Raw genomic sequence first — 11,528 nt, 5'->3', positions numbered from 1 at the left:
GTCATCTCGAAGTGAGCAGCTCATCACAATTACTACATTAATAGTAATGAACTTCAGAGCTGAGTTTCATCTGTGTTTCGGAGAACTGGATGTTTAATAGAGTTTAATGATGATGCTTTTAATGTCTTTGTCAAAAGTCTTCCTGAGATTTGATTGAAGCTCATCTGAAGAGGATATTTGCCATTGTCACATTATTATTGTTCTGTCTTTGTGTTGGTGTGTGTGAAAGTCAAATGGTTATGATTAAGGTGCAGATTTGTGTCATCACATGATCACATCAGAAAGAGTTAGCCTTTATCTCTTCAGAAACAGCCAGTGCTATAGGAGTATTTACACTGAATCAGTCATTCCTTTCAGCACAAACATGCCATTTTTATATGTAAATTAGGCTAATTAGATTGTTTCTTATAGACAAAAGTCAGCGATATTTGCTCTTGTAACAGAAGAATGGCTTCAGAATTATAGATGTTTGTAAATTTCCAATTGAAATGGAGTGAACGAGTGACATTAATTGTGAATATGCTCAGATATATGCTACACAATCTCAGCAAACAGTCAAAACTAACCATTAAGATTATAGCCGGAAAAAATAACCCGAGCAACAATAACATAAGTGAACATTACTTTAGTCATCTAAGAAAATAAGTTAAGCTTTAAATTGTCACAGAACACACAAATAGAAGAAATAATAGAATAAAAAAACAGATATAATGTTGATGCTGAAAAAAGTGTCCTCTATTTACTGGGTTTTCTGGGATGACCGAATAAATCTGATCGATGTGATCGGCGCTCTTCTCCTCTTCCTGACACTCAATCATCGCGCTCTGACATCTACACTTCTGCCTGCGGATTGCGGAAGCAGAACTCGGTGGACAGGCGGTAATACAGCGCGTTTATATGTTTATAAGTGAATTATTCTAATATTTATCCATCCTTATCAACATTAAAGACACTTCTGCCTGCGGATTGCTGAAGCAGAACTCGGTGGACAGGCGGTAATAAAGCGCGTTTATATGTTTAAAAGTGAAATATTCTAATATTTATCCATCCTTTTTAACATTAAAGACTGTTTAATGACTCTGTAGTGGGCATAAGACACTGTTTGAAGGATTTAAAGGTATGTCATTGTTGTATTCTCTTCTGGTTGATGTTTATATGACGTCTTCATTGATATACACCTTTTATTATTGTCATACTATATAAGTTAACGTATTATTGTTTTAAACCCGGTCATCAGGTGGGTTAAAATCAGTTTAACATCAATTGAAATGACTCTTACTTCTGTTCACATGTTTTAAATCATCAGCTGTGTTTTTTCTGGTTGAGATCCAGTCAAATCTCCTCACCTTTATTTATATAATTCTTTATATATTGCATTGTTTCAAAGCAGCTTCACAATAATATATAAGTCAACTGGATTTGACATTGCTGATCTGATTAATATTTAAATTAGCCCTTTTTGGCATGCATCAGATTTAATTTCATCCACAGATGTCTTGACTGTCATGTTTGTACAGAGATAAACACAGTGTTGATGTTCTCTGATCTCCCAGCATGCAGTGCACAGCCTCCTCTCCTCATGAGCTCCCGCAGATGGGCAGCGATCGGGCCAAACTCACCCAGCTTCCCGCCAAGGACTCGTCCTCCATAGGCAGCGCCTCTGAGCTGGGCAGCCCCAGAGCGCTGACCTTTGACCTGCTGAACATGGTGATCTGCTTCAAGCGGATGGCCATCTTCCTGGAGCCCGTCACAGACACGCTGGAGGTGCTGCGGTTCCTGCTCGGGTGAGACACGGCCCTTACAAGTCACACTGACAACTGAAGTATTAAGGGAAGCCTCCGATCGGGAGTAACGGTTAAAATAGCAGACAGATTAAACTGCATCAATAAGCTTTTCTTTTACAGACTTCAATTCTTTAAACATACCGGTATATGATAATGTTTGTTAGCGGCTCATCAACTTGAACCCGCGGCGCTGTGTGCATCTGTCCCATCGGTCCGTGTTAAATCAGTCATAATCAATAAATGTTATTTCTTATGCTGTTTTTTTTGTATCATTATTTATTTATTTATCCTTATTAATTCGTTTTAAATACAATTTCTGAATGTTATTTACATATAAAAACACTTATGTCATGATTAAGTGTCGTATTTAATGGACACTTATTTGTACTGTTAGTTACATGAGGCAAAAGAAGTTAGAATGAAGGATAAACTGAAATTCCCAGCATTTAAACAATTTCTGCTCACGTATTTGAAGGCTGCTATTGGATCATCGAGGCTAAATATCATAATATGCGGCTACGCATTACTTTTCTGAGAGTTTACGACCTACTAGCTACATTGAGCCTTACGAACTAATGGTGCAACAAAATAAAGTACAGAGTTAGTCACAAACTAGCTAGTAGTTGCTAAGTTTCTAGTGTGGGCTGAAGAACTCACGAACGGCTGGTGCAACCCTATCCTGGTGACTGTATCATGTGACTCTCATCAGAAGGCTTTTATTCTTGTTCCAGCCAGTTATGAAACGCATCTGTGAGTTGTTTTTGCTGCTGTGTGTCCCAGTATTCAGCTCTGATGCTGTGTGTTTTAGGTGGAGGATGCCGCTGTTCTCCCTGTCGAGCTGCGTTCTGCTCAACATCCTCTTCCTCACGCTGAGTGAAGGTGAGACTCCATGAGATGCCGGAAATTACGCGTTCATGTGCACAAATTATAGTTAACACTGTAAAGGCGACTGTATTATACGTAATACACACATTTCTAAGGCCTTTAAATGTTCATTGATAAAACCTGTTGCACTCAATCTACTACATGCCTTCTATCGTCTGACTGATGCTTTCTATTCTTTTAGCAAGTAAATGGTTTTAGTAAAGTTGTATAATCGTCCCCCTAATTCAGCTCATGGTTCACGTGTCTTTTGCTGTGAAATATATAATCAGAATAGCTTTTTACTGCTAGCAATATTTCAAGAAGAACGCCTTCTTAACTGAACTTTTAACTGTTTCTTAACTATCGTAAAAAAAAATCATGTTCAAATGTATCAAATATGATCATTAGGCTTTTGAGGAAGGTTTTTTTGTTCATCTCTCAATCATCATTGAATTGCATTGCATTATATGTTTTAAAACTATAGAGCTTTGATCATAAAACTAAGAATTTCAATTAATATCATCAGATGTAAGGTGACGACTCATATTTATATGCATTTTATGTAAGTAGTCTATTATACTATTATAAAGATTGATTTACATTACAAGCATTCAGACATTCGTCTTACTGTTGGCAATATAAATATCAGCAACTGCACCAAATTCAGTTTGGGCCTCTAAATAAAACTGAGGTGTTTTTTCACCTACATATTCTCACTATATGAGCCATAAAAGCCTGATGCGTCAAAGATGATACTCAACTAAAAACAAACTTTTTTAGATTCTGTCTAATTCTGAAATATTTAATGTCAGGCAATCCAGGGTAAAGATGATCTTTAGTTGCTTACCTTCTCCTGCATGTACAGTTGATTTATTACATAACATTTCAGTGCATTAATATAAACACAAACAATATATATGAGAGCGATAAGGACGGAAAGCTGAAAATGTTTTTTGCGCTAATATCAATATGATTACATTTTCATCAGGCTTATTACACGTCTGCTTTCCAAAACAATAAACAAACATACATTAAATATTGATTTACCTTTAAATTATTGTATTAGGTGAGAAGAAAAAGCGTAGAGTGAGAAGTTTAACATGAAACTAGAAGAGAGATGCTATAACAGTCAATTATACAGATTAGCGCTTGTTATTTACAAATCCGAATCGAGTCATTACGAGAGATGCAGAATAAAGAGAAGATCAACACAAATGTCCCTGTGTCTGCAGGCGCGTGGGTCTCTCTGCTACTGATGGCGGCCTCTGCTCCGGCTCTGCTGGGCTACCTCGGCAACCGTTGCCAGGGCGCGACCAGTGAGGTGGCGGTTCAGAGGAAGAAACACCATGCGGTCCAGCGGCGAGACCTGCAGACGGTCCACATGAGCAAACAGGAGGCCATGCTGGAGGTCAAGGGCATGTGAGTGAGCAGGACTGTGGCGTGCGAGTTATGACGTCAGCACTGAGACTGAGAGATGAAGGCTTGTGTGTGTGTTACAGGCTGAAACGGATAGATGACGTTTTGACCCAGGCGTGTGTGTGTGCAGAGTCTGTGTATAAAGTGTTTCACTGGGAGAGCCACGCCGTGTCCTCCATGTGAGTATCGCACAGATGCACCCATAATTACCAGTTCTGATCTTCCTTTGTGAAAATGTACCATGGTAATCAGAGTTGCTGCCAAAATTGCAAATTTTTTGTACTTTATTGTTACTTCAGTGAAACTGTGATAACTAGGTCAAAACTAACTACCACTGTCCACAAAAACATTAAATAAAATGATGATAATAATATGATATGATATATTCTTAAAGTTCTATTTGAATATTTTTAATAAGTAAAGTTTGATGACAAACTTTGATGTTGGCTTGATAAAGACAGGTCGGAAAGTTTCAAATAACTTTGAAAAGCTTGAAGTTTGAAGGTTTTACTCAGGAAAAAGTCAAAAAATCTTTCTAGAATGTTTTAGCCTGTTGCTAGCATTAATTACCACTAGTGCAGCATCCAAAATAAAAGTTTGTTTTTATATAACATATGTGTGTGAGTGCTCTGTGTATAATTATTTTGTATATACAAATACACACACATGCATGTATATATTTAAGATTTTTTTTATTTATATGTAAAATTTATATATATATATATACACTGTATTATATAAATATATATACAGCATATACATGCAAATATTTCTTAAATATATACATGCATGTGTGTGTATTTGTATATACAAAATAATTATACACAGAGCCCTCACACACATATGTTATATAAAAACACAAACTTTTATTTTAGATGCGATCATCATTGTCCAGCACTAATTTAAATTGCCCAAAAGTAAGATGGGCACAAGCACAGAGAGCTGGATGTCAGACGGCGCGTCCCCTGAGTTTTAAAGGGTGCTATTATGCCCTTGAACAGAGTCCAGATTTTGTTTTGGTGGCGTACTAGAATATGTTTACATGCTTGATTGTTTTCGATGAAGCCCCTCTTACTTAAATGTGCTGTGATTGGTTAGCACGTGTTTGGGGAATGTCTTCTGTGATATGATAAATGTTGTTGTTGTTGTGTGTGTGTGTGTTCGTGTGTAGGTTTTACGGTTCTCTCCTGACTGCGCTTTTCCTGCTGTGTGCGGTCCCGGTGGGTTTGAGTCTGTCTGTGCTCAACAGCGCCCTCTTCCTGTGGAACAGAGACTTCTGCAGAGGTCAGTAAAGCCTCAGGAATGTCAATATAAAACTGTACATTTGGTCATGTGGTCTCTTGTCTGAGTGGGCGTTTCTTGACCAGAGGAAGCTGCAGTGTGGACCAGACGTTACACTGATAGTCAAATATAAATGAAGATATACAGGTTCATTAAGCTAGACATTTAAACCTAATATCCTTTCTCTCCCTCTAGTTCTTCTGGAGCTGAAGGAGTTTGTTCACCCGAGTCGGATGGAGCCCATGGAGGAAACCGAACCGTGTGACCCAGATCAGGCTATCCTGCTGGAACGCACGCCCACTCCATCCAGTGTGGAGGTGAAAACACACTACAACTGTAAAAAACATCTGGATGACGGGTTATTTCCTGTCTGTGCTACTAATCCAGATGTCATTCAGAGTCCAGATTGACTAATTCTGGGGTTGTACTTCCTCTTCAGGATCTTTCACCAGGCAACATAGAAGAGGCTGAGGAGGCGGAGCCTGACGATGAGTTTAAAGACGCTATAGAGGTCAGAAAACATCTATCTATCTATCTATCTATCTATCTATCTATCTATCTATCTATCTATCTGTGTCTGTCTGTCTGTCTGTGCCTTTATCTATCTGTCTGTCTGTCTGTCTATCTATCTATCTGTGTCTGTCTGTCTGTCTGTCTGTCTGTATGTGCCTTTATCTGTCTGTCTGTCTGTCTGTCTATCTATCTATCTGTGTCTGTCTGTCTGTCTGTCTGTCTGTGCCTTTATCTGTCTGTCTGTCTGTCTGTCTCTATCTATCTGTGTCTGTCTGTCTGTCTGTCTGTCTGTCTGTGCCTTTATCTGTCTGTCTGTCTGTCTATCTATCTATCTGTGTCTGTCTGTCTGTCTGTCTGTCTGTCTGTCTGTGCCTTTATCTGTCTGTCTGTCTGTCTGTCTATCTATCTATCTGTGTGTGTCTGTCTGTCTGTTTTCTGCTTCTGACATGTTCTCCCATTTCTGCTGTTTGCCTACTTAAGGAATCTCAGCTTGTGTTGCCGGTAAGTAGCTCCCTCTAGTGTTGTGGAGACTTATAGCATTAACATAGTCTGTGTGCAAATATTGTGTTTGTGTGTGTGAACATGAGTTTAGATATCAGCCTTCTCATTAACCAGTTCGATTAAGTTGTGTGTGTGTACATGCCTGACCTCTGACCTGTACTCTGCTCTCCAAGGAAACTCCTCTGGCTTTAGTGGTGAGTAATACAGTAACTGAGAGCATTTCGTAATTGAGTAAACCGTCAGTAGCTCTAACCGAGTGAAGAAACATCCTGGACTGAACTGTCTTTGTGTGTGTGCGCATGTTTTTGCATCAATGTAAATGCTCTGAATGCATGTGCACGTGTTTATGTATTAAAGATGTGGATATTAGTGTATGATTGTTAGATTTTAGTCTCCAAATGTAGGATGCATCTCACAGAACCTGTCAAGAAATGTCTGTGTCGTACTTCACCCTAAAATTTTGCTAAACAAAAATTATGCGCTTTTCCAGGACCAATAGTTTATTTCACATTCTTTTTGTGATAATTATGCACTCCTTACTGTAATGTTTTTTGTTTTCTTCTTCATTTTCTTTAAGTAGAATATAATTTATTTAATTTTGAATATGGGGTGAAATGTGACCTGGATTTGTGTTTATGAGATTCATCTGTGTGTCTTGACTATGTGTTCAGTTATGAATTTAAATGCACATGCATCTCATTTAACTCATGAAGTCCAAATACATTTACATTTAATCATTCAGCAGACACTTTTATCCAATGCAACTTACAAATGAGGAGAACAGTAAAATCCATCAAATCATCAATATGTAAGTGCTGTGACACGTTCCAGTTAGTCAAGCACAGTACATGTAGCAAGTTTTTTTAAAGTTGAAAGTAAAAAATAAGTTGATAGAATAAAAATAGAATAGTAAGAGTTCGAATTAGAATTAATGGGTCAAGTGTTCACTTGATGAAACATGAAAATCCAGACCTAATTCTTTTTTAAAGAATAATAATGGAATGTATTTTGTTACAAGGGTCATAACTGTTGTAAAAGTGTCCGGCCCGTGTTTTGAATGTAGGTGTGGCGTGTACCCTATTTGCTACCAAAGATTCGGAGATGGAGAGGCCGTAAGGTGCCCATACACACGCCTGTCAATCATGATCTCTAGGTGTCCTAACTTCTAACCACACACCCCTCATGCCTTCATTCATTTCGGTGGTTTCTATTAACAGTGATGTCACAGGAAATGGTTACTCGGTGACACTTTCTTCAGGTTCAGATTAAGGTTGATTAATACACTATTTCTTTTGTGAGGTTCAAACTCATGCTGAAAATGTTTGGGAATGTCCACTAACAATCATAGTGAGGAGTTGGGCTGTTTATTGTCCATTTAAGAGGTACAAAATGCATTCACGAATTTGGCATCTGAATTGATGATTGACCTGAAACGTGCCCAACGTTCACTAGAGCCTGTATTTGGAGGGCTTGTGGTGTTATAATGGTATTAAGTGCTGTAGGGCACAGAAATCTGAGACCTCCCGCCAGTCATCGGAAGTGTAGCTCAGCGGCAACAAACATGGGGTCAGATTTACAGAAGTCGCCACATGTGCCGCTCCAGGCGGAGGGATTGTGCTGTTTGTAATGACTTGAGTAAATCTGATCTCTAAACCCAGAGCCCTCTACATACAGAACAGAACTAACACCGAGAGAAAACCTTCACACGGGGACAGTGAGCCGTCAAAAGTAAAGTGCACTGATGTATGTATGTGGGTCAATGACACATTGAAGAATGAACTGGTGTAAAACTCATGTGCCATGTTCATATGTTTTCCGAACCATTTTCAAGGAATGTTTTAAATATATTGTGAATCATGAATCCATGTTTTTTTGGGTCATGCTATTTAATGTGCAAATAATAAAAAGGTCAAATTGGATGAAATATATTTTGATCACTTACTCAAAGGGATAGTTCACCTAAAAATGCTAATTCTGTCATTAATTACTCACTCTCCTGTTGTTCCAAACCCATAAGACTTTAGTTAATCTTCGGAACACAAATTAAGATATTTTTCCTGAGATTTGAGAGATTTCTGTCCCTCAATTGACAGTCTACGCAACTACCAGTTTCAAGCCCCAGAAAGATAGTAAAGACATTATTAAAGTAATCCCTGTGACTTCGGTGGTTAAACCTCACACGCGTTTGGAAATTAATATTTTGTAAATAAAGTGGAAAATTGTGTGTTTTACACAAAGCACACATGTCGCTACATAAAATAATTACTTTAATGATGTCTTTACTACCTTTATGCGGCTTGAAACTGGTAGTTGCGTAGACTGTCAATGGAGGGACAGAAATCTCTCAGATTTCATCAAAAATATCTTCATTTGTGCTCCGAAGACGATAGGAAGTCTTACGGGTTTGGAAAGACAAGAGGAGAGTAATTAATGACAATTTTCATTATTGGGTGAACTGTCAATTTAAGACCGTTATACCTGAGTGTAGTTTGACTGACTGTTTAAAGACTTTAAATTGAATTTGAAATGATATATTTAAAGAATGCTCATTGTTAAATATGTGGATTCAGATGATTATTTAATCATTTAATGATTAAATATGACCATCATTGACCCATATATGTCAGTGTCAGGGGTATTTTGGAAGGTTGTGTGCAGGTTTTGTCATGTGAAGGTGAAGTGGAAGATCTTTTGGTGTCAAGCTGAACATGAGAGCTAATGGGTTCAGATCTGTCTCTTCTCATCTCTACAGAAGTTGAATATGATTAATTTATCTCTGTGTATATGTGTTTATGTCGGGTAGGATGACGAGGACGTGTCTTCTGTTGTTCCTGAGTTTGACACCATCTCTGATAACGGGTTGTTGAGCAGAAACGAGCCCATCCGCAGTAAAGTGTCCAAACTTACTGAAAAACTGCGCAAGCGGGTCCCTACCAATGCCACCGGTTACTATGGATCTCTTTATACTTGGTTTTTAACATTCTTTATTATCAGTCATGTGAAAAAGAAAGTACACCCTTTTGAGTTGGTTTTACGTATCAGGATATAATAAAAAATCATCTGGACGTTAGCAGGTCAAAATACAACCTCAGATGAACAACAAGACATGACATGTTACACTGTCAATAAATAAAGATGAAATGGAGAAGCCATGTGTGACAAACTATGATTTAATAGCTTGTAGAACGTTGCTTCAGTTCATTGAGGTTTGCGGGCATTTTTTTACGCACAGCTTCTCTCAAGGTCCCACCACAGCATTTCACTCAGGTTTAGGTCTGGAATTGCAACACCTTGATTATTGCTTTTTCAGACCTGTTGTAGATTTTCTGGTGTTCTTGGGATCATTTTCCTGTTGCATGACCCAGTTTTAGCCAAGCTTTAGCTGTCGGGACAGATGGCCTCCCATTGATTTGTAATTTGTTGTTGCTTATCTGAGGTTGTATTTACCTAATTTAAGACCCACTGAGGACCAGATGATACTTTATTATTTCCTGATACATAAAACCATAGAATTCCAAAGGATGTCGTTTCTTCTTTACATGACTGTGTCTCTCGTTATAACCGTATTATCTTTTGTCCTTCCTCAGGAAACTGTTTCCAGTGCAATTCAGCATTTTCTGTTTTAAAGAAGAGGGTATGGCTTCTGATCCTCTTTCCGTTGAACATGCTTTCACATTTCAACTGTGTGTGATGTTGTTTCACCGATAACCAATTTATTTTTCTAGAGAAACTGCAGTAACTGCGGTGCCAGTTGTTGTTCCCGCTGTTGCTCGTATAAAGTGTTCAAATCCAGTATGGGAGCCACAGGTATGAGTGGAACCTGTGAATTTGGCAAAGAATGTTTTATTTCAGATGGTTTTACACTCTGTGCTTTTTCTCTCTCTCTGAATCTTTAGCTCCTGAAGCCCAAAGAGAGACTGTGTTTGTTTGTTCTATGTGCAATACTTTCCTCAGCACCAAGTAGGATTGGTCATCATCCTGAAAAAATCTTCCACCATTGCAATCCTGTAAAAGAAACTAGGAGTGGACCACAAGATGGCGGCTTCAGTGATTCTTGATGTTTCTTTCGTTCTATCTGGAGCATTTCACATGGAGAACCAACATCCTGCTGCTTATGTTACCTTTTCGGTTTCTTCAACACTTTTCCTGCGGTTCCTCAGAGTTTTATTTTCTCTGTTTAAAATTCGTGACCCTCTCCCTTTGCGTTAAAGGGTGACCTTTTTCTTGGAATATGCTGCTTTTCCCAGTCAACTCTAATATATCAAGATTGGTTGGTTTACTTGGATCTCACCTTGCTGCGGTATCAGATGCTGTAGTTTCATCAACCCTTATTATAAGATCACTTTCAAGAACTTTAGCCCTGGTGGGACATCAGGTTAATATCCAGGGCCCTGTTCATTTATGATATAATATCATCGTATAAAGGAAAACAAGACCATGTAAATGATGTTGGTCATGTTGGATCTGAGCATTTCAGAAGGTTTATATTGTTTCACGTAATTTCAAATCTGATTAGTTGAGCTGAAATCATTGGTTTATGAAGAAAATTCATTTTATTTCTCTCATAAACCTGTTGACTTAACTCCTGTTACGATTCCTAAACCTTCTGCCAGCTGCTTACCTGCTTTAACCCGTGATTGTTGATTATATAATTTATTTGTGTGGTTTATTTTTTATCTGGAATAAATTTTAATTTATAAATGTATCTTTGTTTTGTGGGAAATCCTCAGTAACCATTTATAATAATCAAAAGCTACCATATTAGTCTATCAGCAAATAACTTGTCTTCAATAATTCTCCTCTTCACATTGTTATTGAAAGAATGAGCTATGTTCGTGTCATTGTTTTATTTTTCCGTCTGATTGTCTTTAAGCTATGGTGGAATGTAAAACCAGAGTATTAACGGTTATAGAGCTATGAATGTCCTACTACTGTTATTTAAACATAAATTCAAATCTGCTGGGCAAGTTATCCATACTACACTGTTTCTTTGGTTGAATTTACTGTTACAGTAATAAAAAATCTGAATATAAGTTTTGCTGTGTGGAGTTTCATTGAGGAAGTTTTGCCTAATCCTAAAAGTTGTTGAGATTCTTCTCGCGCAATTAAAACCGTGTTTGCCGCCTTTTGCACAGTTGTCTCTAACCGCCATTTATTTAAAAAGACATT

The 11,528-nt window shown here is 37.9% G+C and overlaps 1 protein-coding gene across 16 annotated transcripts; it reads left to right on the top strand.

The window, feature by feature from the left end:
- Positions 1-805: 805 nt before the first annotated feature.
- zfyve27 (zinc finger, FYVE domain containing 27) lies at positions 806-11,392 on the top strand. Of its 16 annotated transcripts, XM_077245844.1 has the most exons (15): positions 853-995; positions 1,086-1,117; positions 1,554-1,784; positions 2,593-2,663; positions 3,881-4,067; positions 4,148-4,243; positions 5,236-5,348; positions 5,541-5,662; positions 5,785-5,856; positions 6,533-6,553; positions 7,423-7,476; positions 9,163-9,304; positions 9,947-9,993; positions 10,085-10,166; positions 10,256-11,392. In XM_077245844.1, exons 3-15 carry the CDS (start codon positions 1,555-1,557, stop codon positions 10,321-10,323), a joined length of 1,305 nt encoding a protein of 434 aa, XP_077101959.1. In that variant the 5' UTR covers positions 853-995; positions 1,086-1,117; position 1,554; the 3' UTR covers positions 10,324-11,392. The 16 variants fall into 16 exon arrangements, with proteins under 16 accessions (XP_077101968.1, XP_077101958.1, XP_077101967.1 ...); XM_077245843.1 differs by lacking the exons at positions 1,086-1,117; positions 6,533-6,553 and adding an exon at positions 6,339-6,359 and having other exon boundaries at positions 816-879; XM_077245852.1 differs by lacking the exons at positions 6,533-6,553; positions 7,423-7,476 and adding an exon at positions 6,339-6,359 and having other exon boundaries at positions 820-995.
- The last annotated feature ends 136 nt before the right edge of the window (positions 11,393-11,528 follow it).

Source organism: Siphateles boraxobius, unplaced genomic scaffold (genome assembly GCF_051911475.1).
Source record: "Siphateles boraxobius isolate OS27281-9 unplaced genomic scaffold, OSU_SipBor_1 29, whole genome shotgun sequence".
NCBI classification, from domain to species: Eukaryota; Metazoa; Chordata; class Actinopteri; order Cypriniformes; family Leuciscidae; genus Siphateles; species Siphateles boraxobius.
The sequence above is the reverse complement of the archived record's forward strand: the minus strand, read 5'-3'. Positions and strand labels throughout refer to the sequence as shown.

What these genes read in the sequence shown, in the direction of transcription:
- zfyve27 (XM_077245843.1), top strand. Translation starts at nt 1,555, where the DNA reads ATGCAGTGCACAGCCTCCTCTCCTCATGAGCTCCCGCAGATGGGCAGC. An exon ending in ATGCTGGAGGTCAAGGGCAT is followed by an intron (nt 4,068 to 4,147) that starts GTGAGTGAGCAG and finishes TGTGTGTTACAG; the next exon opens with GCTGAAACGGATAGATGACG. An exon ending in TTTCTGTTTTAAAGAAGAGG is followed by an intron (nt 9,994 to 10,084) that starts GTATGGCTTCTG and finishes TTATTTTTCTAG; the next exon opens with AGAAACTGCAGTAACTGCGG.